The 19932-nt window shown below is 41.1% G+C and overlaps 1 protein-coding gene across 1 annotated transcript in view; it reads right to left on the minus strand.

Annotated features, from left to right (window-relative positions):
- PLEKHG4B (pleckstrin homology and RhoGEF domain containing G4B) overlaps positions 1 to 19932 on the minus strand; it is a 95478-nt gene that overhangs the window by 15506 nt on the left and 60040 nt on the right. The window contains exons 15-19 of the mRNA XM_029912484.1: positions 14312 to 14564; positions 5191 to 5280; positions 4850 to 5074; positions 4338 to 4508; positions 3194 to 3374 (exon numbers count right to left, since the gene is read on the minus strand). Of these exons, the coding sequence (XP_029768344.1) occupies positions 3194 to 3374; positions 4338 to 4508; positions 4850 to 5074; positions 5191 to 5280; positions 14312 to 14564 (920 nt within the window). The remainder of the gene's footprint in view (positions 1 to 3193; positions 3375 to 4337; positions 4509 to 4849; positions 5075 to 5190; positions 5281 to 14311; positions 14565 to 19932) is intronic.

Consider the following 19932-nt stretch of genomic DNA (forward strand, 5'->3'; position numbering starts at 1 on the left):
GCTGTACCACTGCTAGGGCAGATGCTTTAAGCCGACGGGAGAGAGCTCTCCTGTAGCTATGTCGGTGGGAGAAGCTCTCCCGCCGACATAGTGCTATCCACATTGGCGCTTAGGTCAGTGTAACGTACATTGCTCCGGGGAGGAGGGGGTGGCTTATTCACACCCCTGAGCAACATAAGTTATACCGACATAAGCTGCAGTGTGTACAAAGCCTCAGTCTTAAAGCGAGTGGAACAGAAACAGAAGTTTTCCTGAACCCAATTTCATCACAGGGGGAAGGGTCAGGCCCTCCAACACACAGAGGCCTCAGGAATTGTGCCAATCAGCCCTCACTCCTCAGTGGCTTTACTTCTAGCACTCAGTGATCTCTGTCAGGCCTTTGCTTCCAATTCCCTAGAGATTATCCTGATGATGTAAAATAAATGGCTTGCAGCACAGAGGCTCAATTTGTCCAAAGCTTTCAATTTGCACAGATATTTTCCCATTCTTCTAGGGCTTAAATTCAGCTGGAGCCATCTGGAGTAGAGTGCCAGTAAATATTTTTAAACCCACGAGGAGCCCTGGCACCCTAGTGCCCCGCCCGCAGGGCTGAAGCACTGAGCCCTGGTGGCTCCTGTGGGGCTGAATTCCCGAGCCCTGGCATGCCTCGAGCCCCGGCGCACACACACCCCATGACCCCCCTCCCCGCAGCTGAAGCCCGGAGCCCTGCAGCTCCACAGGGCAGAAGCTCCTAGCCCCACCACCCTGTTGCAGGGCAGAAGGCCAGAGGCGCTCCCGGCCTGCTGGGCCCTGGAGGTTTTATAGCATATTGCGGGGATGGGGGGTGGGAGGCTCCGTGAAATAATCTATGAGAATTTAAGCCCTGCTTTCTTCTAAATAGCTTAGGGGTCATTAACTGACCCCAGGTCTGCAGTAAAAATGAACTTATTGTTTCTCTAATAATTGTGGGTTAAAGCACACACAGCTCAACGGAAGGAGGTAGGCACTGACTGGTACATCAAGGTCTTAGTCTGGTAGCAGAGTTTCTCAAACAGGCTGGGAACCATTCTTCTAAAAACCCATTAAGGTAATGAAATTAATCTGAGAATATAGTTAATCACCATTAATCAGGCACATGATCTTTGATGGGATATTTACAAAACAACAGAGCCAAATTGAAGCTGACCATACACATATACAACAATCCTTAATAACAAAAATAAAGAAAGATGTACAAGAATCTTTCCATATTATAAGAACTTAGAAATATCCAAATCCTTAAGAAGACACTGTTGCTACAAGTACTTCTCAGAAGGAAAAAAGGTCCTAAAGCTGCAGCATTAATTCATGGAATGCCCAGATGGATTTAGAATAAATATGCCATGTCCCTCCTCCTTTGTTCATATCTATTCCGTTCCTGTCAGTTCTGAGTTTACTGTCGCTTTCTGTGCTACTTCTCTTTTGGTGTGAATTAGGAATTTCTGAGGAGAATTCTGAAGTGATTGGCTAGAGAACAAAGGAAAAAGGATTAAAAAAGAAGACAGCATTAAAGTGGCTGAGTTAAAGCTTCAAATCAACCAGCTAGTATAAAGTCTACTTGTTAGTATCTCCCCAGAAATGCTTACCACCAAATAGGATTCTGCCCCAAAGTTACTATTTTCTAATTTTCTTTTTTCTGAGTCATGTATTTAACTTCTAAATTTAAAGTAACCGGGAAAAAAAAAGGGGGGGGGGGAATCATGCCCTTTTCTTCATTATGTTGTATAAAGAAGGCCTACAAGGTAAGAACTTTTTGTTTCCCTTTTTGTTGTTTTTCTTTCTTTCCTTCCTTCCCTTCCTGTTTGATTTTTACATTAGAAATGTCTACCCTATTTTTGTCTATGGATGACTGCAAAATGGTAGGAATATGACATTAGAGATACCATAACTATGTATACCATAACTACTTATGCTAAACAATCTGTTCTACCTTGTACTCAGAGTGTCACAGCTAAATACATTTCCCAGACCTGAAGAAGAGCTCTGTCTAAGCTTGAAAGTGTCTTTCACCCACAGAAGTGGGTCCAAAAAAAGGTATTACCTCACCCACCTTGTCTCATCAGCGATACAATGCAGTGAAACCGGACTAAAAGAGGGGGAGGTATTTTTGAAACTCTTAGCCCTCTTTTGTCATCTGTTTTGATTTTGTCTGCATCAATTTAACTTAAGTGCCTGACAAATCCATGGGAGAAAGATGTATTGGTTAAAGATTTAAATTTGCCCTTCAAATAAGGGCTGAGAAAGCTCACAATACACATCTGGAGCTTCCAAAGAGTCCTGTAGCAAAACCAGGAAAGACCAGAGCTCCCTGTACTGATATTTCTAACGTTAAAACAAACAAGGAGAGCTCTTCACCACCCTGCACGTTTGATGAACAAAACAAAAGGTCTTACTCATACCCCTTAAAAAAACCACACACACACACACACAAGCAAGAAAGGGCAGCAAGCCAATTTTTTCTTCTGGAGCTCACTTTTAAGCACTGTTAGCTGCATTTGTAAGAAGCAGTGCTACCTACTGTGGCAAGACTGAAAAACAAGTGTGTATTCCACATAGATTTCCCAGGGGGATATGTTCCATACTTACCACCATTAAGGTATACAGTATAGCTGTAGCCATATTGGTCCCAGGATAGTAGAGAGACAAGGTGGGTGAGGTAATATCTTTTATTGGACCAATTTCAGTTGGTGAGAGAGACAAGCTTTCGAGCTACACAGAGTTCTTCTTCAGATCTGGGAAAGGAACCCCCAGCATCATAGCAAAATGCAAGGTGGAACAGATAGCACAGAGTCTAAGGGACCATTCAAGATAGAGTGGCCTGTTAACACCTCTGCAGTCATAGGACAAAAAGAGGAGTTAGTGGGTTACAGATTGTTGTAATAAGCAATAAAAATCCAGTGTTTAAAAACTAGGTTTGCCCACAGTGCTAGCAACATATCTAAGAGGCCCTCCCAAAGCCTGCTAATTGTAGAGAGACAACTTTATTGTGCTGTAATTGTTTTAGGAGTGCTGTTTGAAGAAGCTGTTTTCCAATTGCTTTTTTAAAATTGAAGTCTTCGGTGATTGCAGACATATAAGGGTCACGTAATGGGATTGTTTGACTTGCCTTTATAGAACTACAAGGAGTAGACTGCTAAACCCTTCAATCTCTTTCTGAATTAAATAGTTAGTGTACCTCGGTTTCTCAGAGCTTGTCTCCAAAGAATCCTTCCTATGATACTGGTCCAAGCAATTTTAACTTCTGTTGAGTTTGCTTGAAGGATGTATGTGTCCTGGGATTTCCTCCTCCTTCTAAACCAGATTTCGAATCGCAGACCACTGTCTCCAACATTCTCTGTCATCCCAATCTCAGCCGTCTGAAATCATATTTAAAAAGCACACATTCAACTGCATGGAAACATTTATAACAAACTGATCAAGTGAAATTCTTTGCATTGCTCATTCTATAATGGTAGAAAAATGTCTTCATCTTGATTCCTTGCTAGTACAACTGTACACATAGCTATTAATATTTCTGTCTGAATTTTCAATATCCCAAGAGTCAGCACTCTAGTTTCCCCATGTGATCTCTTTGTAAGAGCAGCATGGAGCTGGCAGTGTTAAACTCTAAGAGAAGCACAGAATCCTCAGAAGTTCAGAGAGTTTCAATGAATTAAGTTGAAGCTGAATATCTGAGGGCAGATCTTCAGCTAGTGGATGTTGTCACAGTTCAACATATAGCAGCTGAGGATCTGCCCCTGGGGGTCTAGTATGCAGGGTGAATGCTCTATGTATGGCCTCAGTTCAACAATGCAGTTCAGCATATGCTTAAAGTTAAGCACATGCTTTGGTGAATCAGGGTTTCGCATATATCTGGTGTTGCCAAACAAGGGTAGTTGCCAACCCTGGCTTCAACACATACACCCCTCAAGACTGAGAGGTACAGATCTGTAGTCAGAATGGAGGCTGAGAGGTCATAACTACATATCGGGCGCTTCTTGTTGTAATGAAAGAAATGTTAAAAATAATTATTTCTACAGGAAACACCTGGTTTCCCGTGAGTCCTGTCCAGCAAGACACACATGCACTTATGATACAGCGTATATACACACAGACATGTTTTGCTCATTTTACTCATCAGTTTCTGTCTCTCTCATTTCTTCCAACTTTTAAAAAACACACACAAACTACTTGAAATGTAACAGGCAATGGAACTGTGATCCTTCACCTACCATTGTCAAACAGATGGCGTTCCTGTCCACGCAGAATACTAAGCAGATGGCAGGAGGCATGCTGCATTGTACATGCTATCCAAACCATAACAGCAGGAGCACATTTACCTTGAATGACTGTTTGTACATGTAGATGTCATATCCCCCATCAATCTTTTTTGTTTTGCTAAACAAGATGAGGTCTTCAAAAAGGAAGACATGTCTCAAATATTTCTTTCTTCCACAGCAAACAATAAACTCATCTTGACATCTCAGCTGTCCTTGTTCTTTCAAATTGACCTGATTGGAGAAAATGACAATGCTACTAAAGATAAGGGAAGACTGAGCCGATTTTGTCCAGTCCAAGGACGAATGGGGGAAGGGCATTATGTCACATAGATTGTACGCTCTTTGGGCCACAGACTGTCTTCTTGCTTTATATTTGTACAGTGCCTGGCACATGGGGTCCTGGACCATGACTAGGGCTCCTATGTGCTACAGCATATATATAGTAAAATAAAATTAATAAATAATAATAATAATAATCTGCCTCTTAGCAACTTTCTGTCTTTGAATGAAAACTGCAGCAGCAAAGCCAAGGGGATATTTGAAAAATAAAGGAAGGATTGAGAAATGCTTACATCACACCCTCTAATGGCATCCATAGCAAGTAAGTCGTTTCCATGGCGAAGCTGGAATTTCACCATTTCTTCAGCTGCCCTGAGATCATTGAGCTCCTGCTCCTGGGTCTTAGTGCACTCTTTGATCATATCTTTTAGAAGAAGAGCATATTTGCTCATTCTTTGAATAGGCTTCAGCAGATAGGAAGCCAGATCCATCTTATCACCCAAATCCTGTTGTTTATTCTGTGGGAATATTAAAGGAATGTCTAAACAATATTTGATATACTGCATAAAAGTATACACAGCAGTGAGTGGTGTTCACACAATTCACATTAAATAAGAAGCTGGATAGTAATTACTTTAAAGAATGCATTTCCATGGCTTGTAAGCAAAGCATCCGATTGTGGTTTGTTCTTGCTGTATAATGCATACATTCCAAACTGTTCTTCCTGAAAAAGTATAGGAAAAAGTGTTGTTATTCCTTGTTATTTTCTGTTTCTCCAACAATCAATTCCTTCTCCATTTAACATCAGTTTTGTACAAAAATCATGTACAGTGTATAACACCTCCCCACAATGGATGTATTCCAATCCAAAGCTGCAGGAGGTGCTTTAATCTAGACACATTTCGGCAATGGACATCCAAGAACCATTCATTTAGGAGATTTAGTTCTCTATAATTTACAGCTCTTCCAGATTGAACAATTTGCAAAATTCATCTGTTTCAACTATCTGTCTATGGTAGGTATTTCTAGAGCACCCTTCATTATAGTATCTAAGTGCTCAATCAGCCAGGCTGACTTTAAACAATATTGGCAACTCATGTGAGTTCACTCAATGACTTTGTCAGGATCATTCATGTGAGTAAGGGCTACTCACATGAGAAAGTGTTTCCTGATGTATGCTAGAGTTAATTTAGAACCATTAGAAATTGTAAGGCACTCCAGTTGGGGGGTGGGGATGGGGGTCGCAGAGGTACCCGGGCACCTAAATCCCAGTTTTAGGCTCCACTGCGATTCCCCAAACTTCCTCCAAACCCTGTAGGTGCTTAAAGTCATTTGGTGTCAAAATTTCACGTTAAAAGTTCCCTCAGTGCTCAAGTTTCTGCCTTTGGGCATGCACACTGCTGCCTCCCTCTAGGTGTCCGGGCACTTTTCTCCCATCTAAGCCCCAGAGCAATTCATGAATTGCAGCAGACAGGAGTTTGCTTGCTTAACTTGCATGCAGCACCTGATCTGATATGTATGCTCAAAGGCTGCCTACTGGATCAGGTCGCATTCCAAATTTGGCTGGAGGAGATGGTGACGGCAGTGACCACCTTATCACTTTTAGCCCAGGGGTTTGAGCACTTGCCTGGGATGTGGTCCCATGTTCAATTCTCCCCCCCCACCCCCACCAGAGGGGGGAGAAAGGATTTGAACAGAAGCCTCCTGCCTCTCAGGCAAGTGCTGTAACCACTGGGCTAAAAGTTCTAAGGTGGGTAACACCACCACCTCCTCCTTCGGCTGTTTACATGGAGCTAGGCAGGCACCTAAGGGTACCTCTACACTGCATTTTAGACCTTGCAGCAACGAACCTCAGCGCCTGGGGCTACAGACTCGGCCTTGCGGTGCTGCACTAAAAACAGCTGGGTAGACATTTGGGATTGAGCTCTGAAGCTGGGGCAGTGGGTTGGGCTTCAGAGCTCGAGCGCCAGCCCAAGCCGCAGCAGCTACACTGCTATTTTTAGTGCTGGAGCACAAGCCCCGCGAGCCCCAGTCTGAAGGTGCGGGCTCTGGGACTCTGTCGTGAATTTTAAAAAGTAATGTAAACGTATCCATACTCATTCTCAAAAGAAATACCCTAGGTGCCCAAGCCACCTGACTCCCATTCATGAATTGCTAGGAGAAATAGGCACCTCCTTGCGGCCCAGACTTAGGTGCCTATCTCCATGAGAGGGGCGGGGCATAGGACACGGTCTTGTCCTCAGCATCTCCCATTGGGGCTAGCTTAGGTGGCTTCTTACCTAGTATGCTGGCCTTTGTGAATAGCGGTGTTGTTCCTGAGATTTTCTAGGTGCCTAAAAGTTATGCACTGTGACGCTCAGCGTTGCAGCACCTATGTCCCTTTGTGAATCTGGGCTTCAGGTCCCAGTGCTGAGTGTGGTATAGATCGATATCTAGATAGCATTGTGCCCCATCTAGTCTTTAGCACAGAATGAGATCTTCTTCAATAACTGAATGGTATTAAAGCATACAAAAAGATCCCCTTTTAAATTCCCTGGACATGAGGGAGGCTTCCCAATTCATTGGAAGGTATAAAAAGATCAGGCAAGATCACTATTTTCCCATTGCCTCGGAACACTGAAATAAACAAACTTTTTCACTTCACATGTTTGTTTTCCTTCTTATTAAACAAATTATCTTCTTCCTTCCTTTAAACTAACGGGACCCAAACAAATCATCTAAGGATAAACAAACAGATCTTCCCCTCATAATACAATCTGAGCAAGCAACCAATAAGTAAATGTTGGTTTTCTTTTCAAAGAAAAAATAAACCTAGATTATTATGAACTGCTCTCTGATTTTTGCCTGATATTGTAGAATAGTTTTTCAGATCGTTTTGTGTTGATACAATACAGTATTTATAAAAATACAGCACAATTGTGCTTCTCCCGGTTTATCCATCGAATAATAAGGGAATTCAGGTATCAAATGCTCAGGTTCTATAATACTTTCTCAGGCAAAGCTCCTGTCAAAAGAAGATCAAATTTTTCAGTTTTCCAGGTTTCTTTCTCCTCTTTTTTCTGTTTCTCCCTCTTTCCCTTTTTTCCATTTTGACACTGAAAATGAAGGGGGTGGGGGGAAAAAAAAAAAAGCAGAAAGAAGGTAAAATAAGTTTGAGTTTGAAAACCAAAAAAATCTTTGGTTTTAGCTTTTCATTTTTTCTTCAAAAAAAAAAAAAACATAAATTTTTTTTAAAAAAATTCATTATTAATTTTTTTATAAACCCCCCCCACCAATGAAAGGCCATCCTTTGTCCTAATCTTTACAAGGGTCTGCCTCCTTTTATTGGGTTATCTCTAGTATGAGAACAGGGTATAACTAAAAGAGAAACTGCAGATTCCAATATGAGCTGGAGACAGTTTGATCCCTGAAATCCTCTGCTGGAGCCCACAGAATTAGGACAACAACATCAGCCTCTCTTTCTCCTGCAACAGCTCACATATCAGGTGGCAGCCCTAGCAATAAAGGACCTGTATGGAGTTTAGGGTTATAGCTTCCACTCCAGGCTCCCCTGCATTACTCCCTCAAGTGGAACGCTGAAGAACACGGGGAGCAAGGGCAGGTCCCCTTTCTCTGGGCTTCGTGATGGCTCACAAGCAGATTAATAGAGTATGAGTGAAAACTGCCTGTTAGTTGAGTGGCAGGACTGGCAAGAGCGAAGAGGCTTGCTTTTCATCCGGGTACTGGAACACAGCCCAGAACCACTACTCAGCTGAATAGCAGGACATATGAGTCAAAGACAATCTGGTGCTGCTGAGTACCAGCTACAGGCAGAAGAACACGTCATGGTTCCCTTGTGCCTGCACTCACAAAACAACAAGCATGCTGGGAGAGTCATTTGGAAGGGCAGTGCTACAAAACCCTCTTGCCCAACTTCCCCATCTAAGCTTCCCTGACAAATCAGCCACAATGTAAGTGGCACTCTGGTATTTGCTCCTTTCAGACAAGTAGAACCCAGGAGAGCAGACAAACAAGCTTTTCATGTGCAGGCCGGATATCTGGCAAACAGAGGATGTGGGCCAAAGGGAATGGTACAGCATATGCTCAAGGATGAAGAGAGGAGCGGGAGAAACAGGAAAGGAGCAACTTCTCGTGTGTCACCAAGACTGAGGCTAGGTCCACACTACCCGCCTGATTCGGCGGGTAGAGATCGATCTTCTGGGATCGATTTATCGCGTCTCATCTGGATGCGATAAATCGATCCCAGAAGCGCTCCGCCGTCGACTGCGGAACTCCTGCTCGCCGAGAGGAGGAAGCGCTGTCGACAGGGGAGCTTGCCTGCGCCGCGTGGACCCGCAGTAAGTAAACTTAGTTCGATCTAGGAAACGTCAACTTCAGCTACGCTATTCTCGTAGCTGAAGTTGCATTTCCTAGATCGATCCCCCGCCCCAGTGTGGACCAAGCCTGAGAAAGATCCGACCTGGTATTAAAGTTGTCTCACCCATCCAACCCTAAACACACACAGAATCAACAAAGCTACCACTTTCCTCTACAAAGGGAAAGAAAACTCAGATCTCAGCCCAAGGAACTATCATTCAAACTGGCCACCCTGCTATGGGCCAGAGCTTTCAAAAGGGTCTGAGACATCAGTAAACAACTGCCACTTTCATACTAATGGTGTCTAGTAACAAGCACTAAAGCAATCTCTTCCTCTTTCACCCAGGCCTTGAGCAGGAAATGGCACTATGTGCAAAATGCAGCCTGAACGAATCTGAGTCCAGGACACCATCTTTTAGAGCAGAGAATAAATCACCACAGCAAATTTCTTCCTTATCTGCCAGCATCCTCCAACCTACTAACCGAGCAATATGGACAAAGTAAATATCAAGGACTGACACATCCATGCTGGGGAACGTCTGCAAGCTGAGCACGAGCAACAGGTTCCTGGATGGAGTCACTTCTGAAGGTCAGAGTCTGGCCCAAAGAGTTTAGTCTTCCAGTGTTTGTAAAGCCCGTTAAACCTGAATAACATTAAATACTGTAGGTTTCAGAGTGGTAGCCATGTTAGTCTGTATCAACAAAAACAACGAGGAGTCCTTGTGGCACCTTAGAGACTAACAAATTTATTTGGGCATAAGCTTTCGTGGGCTAGAACCCACTTCATTAGATGCATGGAACGGAAAATACAGGAGCAGGTATAAATACATAAAAAGATGTGAGTTGCCTTACCAAGTGTGAGGTCAGTCTAACGAGACAATTCAATTGACAGCAGGATACCAAGGGAGGAAAAATAACTTTTGAAGTGCTAAGAGAGTGGCCCATTTCAGATAGTTGACAAGAAGATGTGAGTAACAGTAGGGGGAAATTAGTATTCACCAAGGATCTACAACTTATCCTGAAGGATGATCCCTCACTCTCACAGACCTTGGGGGACAGGCCAGTCCTCGCTTACAGACAGCCTCCCAACCTGAAGCAAATACTCACCAGCAACTACACACCACACAACAAAAACACCAAACCAGGAACCAATCCCTGTAACAAACCCTGGTGCCAACTCTGTCCACATATCTATTCAAGGGACACTATCATAGGACCTAATCACATCAGCCACACCTCCAGGGGCTCGTTCACCTGCACATCTACCAATGTGATATATCTTGTGCCAGCAATGCCCCTCTGCCATGTACATTGGCCCAACTGGACAGTCTCTAGGCAAAAGAATAAAAGGACACAAATCTGACATCAGGAATCATAACATTCAAAAACCAGTAGGAGAGCACTTCAATCTCTCTGGTCACTCAATAACAGACCTAAAAGTGGAAATTCTTCAACAAAAAAACTTCAAAAACAGACTCCAACGTGAAACTGCAGAACTGGAATTAATTTGCAAACTTGACAACATCAGATTAGGCCTGAATAAAGACTGGGAGTGGTTGGGTCATTACAAAACATAAACCTAATTTCCCCAATACTAATTTCCCCCTACTGTTACTCACACCTTCTTATCAACTGTCTGAAATGGGCCACTCTCATTACCACTTCAAAAGTTATTTTTCCTCCCTTGGTATCCTGCTGTCAATTGAATTGTCTCGTTAGACTGACCTCACACTTGGTAAGGCAACTTGGTAAGGCAACTCACATCTTTTCATGTATTTATACCTGCTTCTGTATTTTCCACTCCATGCATCTGATGAAGTGGGTTCTAGCACACGAAAACTTATGCCCAAATAAATGTGTTAGTCTCTAAGGTGCCACAAGGACTCCTTATTAAATACTCTAAGTGCTACAGTGGACTGAGAGCCAGGTTATTACATCCCACCTATCCTCTGTAATGTATGTTTCTTTTTGCTATCCTAGCATAAACAGAATGATATCTTGTTTTTTTGTGCAAATCAGGTTGGGAAAATCACCATGTGCCCGCAGGCAACACATTTCCATTAATCTTTACAGGGATAGAGTTCGAAGTGATTAACATAGACATCCCACCTGGAGGCACAATGGTGATTTTTCTAGATGACTTGAAGGATTCTCTGTATTCTAGAAAACTAGAGGTAGTATGCATTGCAAAGGGGATGAGGAATAGAATAACTTGCTCCTTTGTCAGTATCAGCACATACAGCATACAATGCTTTTCAACTTTACAAACACAAATTAATCCTCACAACACCCTGGTATGATGAGAAAGTAATAAAATCCTGACTTTTCCATCCTAGGCAATAGGAAAAACCACAGCTGTGGCTCCAGGTGAGGGGCCTACATTAAGCATTCACAACAAAAAGGATTCCCTTTTCAGATCATCTCCTTAGTTAAAAAACAGTGGGCTATTTAATCAATCATTTATTGTCAGGGTTGGGATTTTCTTTTGTGGTTAATACTGGTTACACAGATTCATTAGGAAAGAGTAAAGAAACACCATGTGAAATTGGATGTGTTTTTCAAGCCATTATTGTTCATTTCCCAATTGCTTTTAATATTACTTTGATACAATTATGGCATGCCTGAGATGGCTTCAACAGACACTATGGGAATTTATTAAAGTGAAGCAGGTTTAGAAAGCGGAAATAGACAGACAGAAACCTATCTGCTTCTGCTCTAAAGTAACATCTGAGGATATGTGGTTCAGACAAAGATGGCTATTATGGAATATACCAGTGGGGGGAAAGTTTGTGTAAGATATAATAAGAAAACTGAAGAATAATGTTCAATTAATGTGAATCACAAACAGTAGGACAGTATTTGTTAAGATATGCTTTTCAAAAAGAAAAGGACAGCCAAAATACAAAGAAATGCAGGAGCAAGCAATGGGAAAAAATTTAAACCTCTTGAGCCCTGAGCTGCTACTGCAACAATTATTTACTTAAAAGTATCCAGCCTTCTATATTGCAGTACTCTCTACTTAACCATTGTATACGAGCACTCAGGACCACAGAATCATGACTGATGACGGCCAAGTGGTTAAAGAAGTAGGGAGAAATAGTTCATTATAGTGAGAGTAACCATGACCACTATAGTTAAAAGTTGCAGAATAGAAATGCTTTTATGCCCCGTCTGCCTTTCCCCCCTCCCCAGCTCTCAATCACTTTTAGTTTTTAGGCTGCTATTATGGTGTCTGCTTCAAAGTGAACATTTTTGGAAAGTCTGAGCAAAAACATTTCCAGTGTTTGGCAGTATGTGGAAAATGAAAATAAAAAAGCTTTTCCCATTATAAAAATGACCTATTTTTGAACACTGGTAGCACTGAAATGACACGGGTAAAAAGTTGAAATTTGGCATGGAAATAGTGTTGTTTGAGAAGAACCTTTGTATGTTCTGGTGAAAACTACTGTATATTTTTCCTTGTTATGACACACTGAAATCATTTTATCTGGATGTACAATAAATTTTACACAGATTATCTTGCTAAACTTGAATGCATGGCTAAGGAAGGCTGAACTGCACAGGTATGCATGGTGAAGTAAGATGCGCAGTGAATGAGGAAGGGGTTTCACATCCCCTATTTATCTGTGTACCAAAAACTGACCAGCTTGTAATATGTGCAGAACTGTCTTCTCCTGTAAAACTCCTAAGGTGTGTGGAATAGGACATTCCGGTGGTTTCTAACACAACAGTCAAATGTTGAGGCATTTCTGACCATAACAGTCATTTCCTGATGTTCAAGTGCTCGCCATGTCACCGTAGCATTTGATTAACATTATTTTTGATGGATTTTAAAGTTGGCTTAATTTATAATCAGTGTAATATGCAACGATAAGTCTTTGAAAACATTTTACAAGGAAATCCTGATCACCAGGCCCATTCTACTTATCCCAACAGCAAAAATTGACCTGAAATCAGTGTTTCCCAAACTTTTGAAAGATGGACCTTCCCTTCAGGAAAATTAAATCAGTTGCACTCCCCTTCAACCCTGCCATATGTTGCTAAAGCCCCCCCCTTTCTCTCCCCTGTGTTAGCGCCATACTGAGATTTCTGCAGGGGAGTGAGGGGCCAGGTCCACACAGGGCCTCTCAGGAAGGTAATGACATGCTCAATTGCATAACCTCCCCACCCCCATCAGTGGTTCCTCATGTCCTGACAATAGACCAGGACCATTTCAGCCACTCTATGCCCCTTTCCACAATGGCTGCGCCATCCTCTGGATCAGTCGTGCTGACGCAGACTCCCCATACGTTGAAAGAAGGGATGTGCCCTGAACATCCTGCTAGGAGAGGGTCAGAATTAGGCACACAGCGAAGGAGGCCCAAGGCATTTCCAAACAGCAAAATGTTAGTGCTTTTAAATGTAATTTTAAATTTATTTTTTCTGTCCAGACACATCTGATTAGCTGAATGGAAATGTTCATGTATTACAATTAAACTACAAGTAGAATGCTGGAGACGGATACCCAAAATCACAAGCCACACATCAGACCAGCCTCGTATATGCAGAACGATCCTTCTGCCATCCCAGAGCCGTCCCTCGGGTAGAGCGAATCGGGGCGACCGCTCCTGGCCCCACGGGCTGGTGCAGTCGGTCCCAGAAGAGACGAATCCATCATTTCTGCCCCGGGCCCCGCCCCTCTCCCCCACCCCAGGGACAGCCCTGTGTCATCCAATATATAGCCCTCTGTGTACACATTACACACAGAGAGCACATACCACCATCTTTTCTCTGGTTAAATGTCTGCTATATTCAGCAGGTGTAGTTCACACATGTCAGAGCAAATGTGTAAGCAGCAATTTGATGCTTTGTCTATTGTAAGAAAATTACTGTCAATAAGGTGATTGTGGAATTTAAGATTAGTTTCCTCTTGAAACAATATCAGCCCCTTCGTCCCAACTCACTTGTTGACATTAGGGTGATCATATGACACTAGGTACTTTTCCAGTGTGATTGCAAATGATGCTATAAGAGCACCTGTGCATTGGATCATAATAGGAAACAAAATTAATAGAAAACATATATAATTATAGAAAACTGAAAACTTAGAGGCCATATCACTTATGTGGCAAACTCAAGTATTACTTCTAGCAAATTTAGAAAGGGTCCAGCCAGCATGTTTTGAGATATCAAAAGGTGCAGCTGCATGAGGACCTAGGGGTTCATGTACAACTCTCTGAGAGAAGACAACAGGCCACATACACAGACAACAGTAAACATTCGTCACAGGACATCTAGAACGTACACACTATGAGAAACACAAAAAAGGTAAGTGACATGATTTACTCGGTAATAGGATCTGTGATTAACTCAAAATATCTGATTCTAAGAATTCACCCTTCTTTGGAAACGGGACTTACATGTCTGAGAAAACAGTGGCTGACACGCAGTGGGAAGTCTCTGCAGTGTTCCAGCTCTTTTAGAAAATACTGGCAATGGAAATCATAGAGCTTCTCCAGGTTCCCAAAGATAATATTCCGCTTCCCTCGCAAATCCTGAGGTAAATCGATTCTTTCCATTTCTGGAAAATAGTTGTCGATGATATATCCTAAGGATCTAACATATTCCCTTTCTGTTGTGATCATTTCATCCATTATATGTTGCACTTTGCTGCTGGAAGACACAGAACAGCTGTTTTGAACACTGACAAATTATGACAATGGGTAATCACTGAATACTGAGTGACTGTCTTTGCTTATTTGCATTATTTGGCTCATTTTTACCTGTCCTTTGAGGAAATCACGCTGTAGCACTGGTGGCTAAGTTGTTTACCATTATAGCAACAGATCTTTCAGGTTTTTTTGCTCATCTCGAGCAAATTGAGCAAATTTTGCCCACAGTTACAATGGTGGAATCTCACTGACTTCAGTGGAGTTACGTGTGCATACCAGAGGACAGAATTTGGTCTACAACAGTTTACAGCAGCTGTAATGTAACAGCTAAGCAGACAGAAAAGAAAGAAAGAATTTTGAGCTCTGGAAAGGCTTTTTCATTGTATTAAAGAACTTTCTATTGCATTTGCAAAAGTGTCATGACCTTTTCCATTCCTGCATTCCGTTTGGAAACAGAGCAACATTCTTGGGATGATAAACTAACATATAGCTAAATTCTCATGAGTTTCCCTACACAATATATCCTCTGACACAATATGAGCTCCCATTGAGAAAGCATGTTCAGTTCTGAAAGATTAAAATATGTGACCAGTTTTAGAATTACAGGAAGATTTGCATTCAGCAAAAACAGATTATGAAAAACAAGGCAAACTGAGGAAGCAATCAGTTTGGAAGAAAAAACAATTTCTGATTAACATTAAACATTTGACAACACAGAAGCAAACAATTTCTTTAAGGGAAAAGGTGTATTCTCATTCATAGACCGTGTGATTGAGAAATAAAAGTATAGAAAATGTTGTTTTCGGTGAGATTTCATTAACTCGTATACTTTATTTGCAAGGAATTGAAGCTATCTGAACTTTTGATAATACAATATGTTTGACTTCATAATAACTAAGTTTTTTCTTTTTCATATTAACATTCCTACAATAATTTAATAAACAACTTAAAAATAGTAGAAACATTTTTGGATGGTTAACAATGACAGGAACAGATTTTAATCTTTACTTCTAACATCACAAATCAAACAAAAACCAGCCACTATAGTAGATTCATCATGATGGGAAATGCTGCTGAATAAACTTGATTTAATGAGATGGACATAGCTGATGACAATACAGAGAACTTTTTGATTTATTAAATCGTTTTAATGGCATCTGAGGTTACATACTAACAATTCCATCAGCTGGGGGGACATAACTATTTATATTATGAATTTTTTCCCCTTATGAAATTGGCTAGCTCTTAAATCTTCATCAAAGAGGCCAACTAGAATAACTTCAGTCAGGATTTCCTGTCCAAAAAGGGAAATGCATCTTACAGTAGCTCTTTAGTGTTAAGATTAGAGGTGAGCTTGAATCTTAAACCCTAGATCCAAACATCCTTGAACTTGGGGCTTTGAATCCAAATCCAGATTTGTGGCTGAATTCTATGGCCAATAACTTGGATCAAACACCAAAACGAAATCCCAGATCTGGACAACCACAAGCTTTAAGCGAGGTGGGATAAAAATCTGGATTTGGATCTAAATGTTGTAGTCCAGGCCAGGGATCTCAAAGCATTACACTGTGACCTCTTTTCTCCCATTTCTCACCAGAGGGAGCAAGGAGGTCAAAAAGTGTTTTGCAAATATTAAGTAAGCTGCACATCAACTCTGTGAAAGAAGCGTTAGTTTGCCCATCTTTAGAGCTGGATGAAAAATGGGACATTTTAATGACAGTTTTTGTGGAAAAAGAATTAGTTCATTTTTCATCATAATTCAAATTTTCATTAAAAATTCTGTTGAAAGCTTCACATTTTGCAATGTTCAAACTAGCTCCACCTAGGAGTAATTAGAGTCACAAAGCATTTAAGGGACAGGTTTTGGCTGGCCTCGGTAGAAGCAGCGTTGTCAACTCTCAAGACTTTTATCTTGACTTCCCGTGGTATTTGGTGTTTTTCTTAAAGCTCCAGCACCTGGAGTCAGGTGAACACATGAGAATCTTGAGGGTTTTTTAATAAATACATTTCTAGCTCTCATGGCTGCAGAGAAAAGCTAGAAAACATGATCCCCAAAAGCTCAACAAATGCAAGAAGGTAAATAATAGACCCCACATTTTAAAAACCTCATGATTTGTAAGCCAAGCTCATGTATTTTGGGGCTTGATTCATGGTTTTAAAATGGTTGGGATTGGCACTACTGCATGGATGCCTAGCAGACTGCCCATGGCGACACACTGAGTCAGTGGAGAGCTGGGACTAGAACCTAAGACCTTGATTCCCCACTAATTTATACCAGTGTAAATAAGGAGTAGCTCTAAAAAAGTGAAAAGCATGCCAATGACAGGAAAATCAGGCCTCAGGAGTCCAAACTCAGCCTCACTCTTGAATCACTACATTGTACTACACCTCATGGAAAAGTCCTATGTAATTTAACAGAAAAATTAAATTATACTTTCAATAGAATTCTATAGGATAATTAAAAATAAAAAAAAAAACTTACAAAAAGTATGCCAGTATTTATTAACTGCGATAGGTTTTAAGATAACCAATAAGAATCTATAAAATTTTGTCCCTATTAAATTCTAAAGGACTTTTCCAAAAGGAAATGAAGACCATATTGTAACTCATGGCATTCCGGAGTTGAAAATCATAAGCAAAACTTTATCTTTTTGTGCTTTAATAAATACATAATCCAATACAAATGCATTAAAAAAAAAAACCTTTTAGCAGACGTAATCCTGCAAATACTCAGCCATGTGAATAGAAGTTACTGATCTGATAAGTGGCATTGACTGCAGTGGTTCTACTGGACTAACCTTTTTCACATTTGTTTGCAGGATTGGATGCAGTTTTTGTAAACTCCCATTAAACCACTGAGCCTGGTGAAATACTATAAAAGTCTGTGGTCCCATGACTTGGTCCAGAATAATTAGATAATCAAATTAAGGAATTATGTCTGAAGATAAGTGCCCACATTTGCATGGATTTAAGTGTCTGCAGGATTGAGGCTTAAATGGGCAAAAAGATGCTGTTAACCTGAACAAATTCGCATTGGAGGAATATATCCTCCATAGTCCGAAAATAAAGAATCCTAATTTTATAAGAAGGCATTATGGAAAAGTGGAGCCATTCCAAAGTTAACTTCTTTTTTATGAAATGAGTAAAGTCAAATAAAACCACAAACTACTTTGATTGGATTGGATTTTTTTTTTGTAACTACTAAAAGTTAATGTACATATGTTTTAAAAGAGGAAAGTACATAATTCATTTTGGACAGCTTGTTTTGGCCCATTTAAAAGCAGCCTTTACAGATTAAAAAAAAATGGAAACCAAACAGACTTTTTAAAAAATACCAATTTCTATGCAAGAAAGATCACACAGGACGCCCATTCTTCCTCTGTTGCACAAATTGATGGTAACATTACTATTCAGCAACACAACTAAGCATGTGCTTAACTTCCAGATCATTAAGTCAATGGGATTTAACCATTTGCTTAAGTTTTTTGCTGAATAAGGATGGTTTGCTGAATTGGAGCCCTTGAAAGCTCTAATACACAGATACTATAAACAAAATGTATGATTATTTATGAACTACTGTGGGACACATTCTGATATTCTTACTCAAATTGAATATCACCTTACGCCATGAGTAATCCCACTGGCTTCAATGGGATTGCTTGCAGAGTATGGTGTTACTTAGTGTGTGTAAGGGTATCAGAATCTGGCCCTCAATTACTAGACAACAAATATAAACAGCTTGACTTTTTAAAAACTTAAACATAAATCTTGAACTCTGTTCAGGCACACACACAAAGTCAGGTTGGGTTTTTTTTGTACAAGATTATTAAAATATAGGTAGATTTGATAATAGATTTTGATTTCAGTTTCCTTCTTTAGAGCAGTCAAACTTTGGTCTTCCTTTTAACTTTTTTCTTTTTGGCACTAACTGGGATAACTTTATGCTGTTAAAATATAAAATCCTAGGGAATGGAGGAAGGGAGGGAGGGAGGATCCTAATTGAGTGCGAAAGAAAGAGCGACCAAAAGTAAGTTTGACAGAAAAAAAAATAGTGATTCTTAAGCAGAACTTCAAATTCAAATTGGAGCTGAAGACAGTGTTTAAATTTCCTCTGCATTTGTAAATTATGTTTATCTGTATTTCCTTAATAGTCTGTCACCAACTCTAGAACAAATATACTTTATCTTAAAGAAAAACAAATTATTTTAATGGTCATTTCCTTGTGGAACACTGTCAAGATAAAAATAATATATTTAAAGCTGTTCTTTACCATTGTTACTCAGATTATTAAAATTGAATTTTTTAAAAAAATGTAATTCACTTTTATAGGAATCACTGTGTGATTACTATATGCACTTCACTCAGCTTGGAATATGAAACTTGAAGTTAGTTTCAATTTCTGGCTGTTAAGTAACAGCACAACGGAGCTGGTTTTCCAAAACTGGAGGGAAACATTTAAATCCAAAACCCCCAACACATTAATATAAAAAAAATAAGGAAACATTTCTTTTCATACTAGGCTAAGGCCTCAATCCTGAACAGATTTACACACGTGTTCAACATTATGCCCTCTGAATAGTCCTATTGATTTTCAGTGGGACTGCTCACAATGAGTAAAGTTAGACTCATTGACTTTAAGGTCAGAAGGGACCATCGTGATTAGGGCCCTACCAAATTCACGGCCAATGAAAAACACATCGCGGACCTTGAATCTGGTCTCTCATTGTGAAATCTGGTCTTTTGTGTGCTTTAACCCTATACTGTACAGATTTCACAGGGGAGACCAGCGTTTCTCAAATTGGGGGTTCTGACCCAAAAGGGAGTTGCAGGAAGGTCACAAGGTTATTTTAGGGGAGCTGCAATATTGCCACCCTTACTTCTGCTCTGCCTTCAGAGCGGGGTGGCTGGAGAGTGGCGACCGATGGCTGGAGAGCAGCAGTTGTTGGCCAGGCGCCCAGCTCTGAAAGCGGCGCTCCGCCAGCGGCAGTGCAGAAGTAAGGGTGACAATACCATACCATGCCACCCTTACTTCTGCACTGCTGCAGGCGGCAGCTCTGCCTTCAGAGCTGGGCTCCCAGCCAGCAGCCACCTCTTTCCAGCTGCCCAGCTTTGAAGGCACCACTGCTGCCAGCAGCAGTGCAGAAGTCAGGGTAGCAGTACCCAGGGCCGGCTCCAGGCACCAGCTTCTCAAGCAGGTGCTTGGGGCGGCCGTTCCGGACAGGGGCGGCAGTTCCAGGTATTCGGCGGCAATTCGGCGGACGGTCCCTCACTCCGCCTGGGAGTGAAGGACCTCCCGCCGAATTGCCGCCGCAGATCGCGATCGCGTCTTTTTTTAGATCGCGATCGCGGCTTTTTTTTTTTTTTTTTTT

Source organism: Terrapene carolina, unplaced genomic scaffold, assembly GCF_002925995.2.
Source record: "Terrapene carolina triunguis isolate 2854851 unplaced genomic scaffold, T_m_triunguis-2.0 Scaffold229, whole genome shotgun sequence".
NCBI classification, from domain to species: Eukaryota; Metazoa; Chordata; order Testudines; family Emydidae; genus Terrapene; species Terrapene triunguis.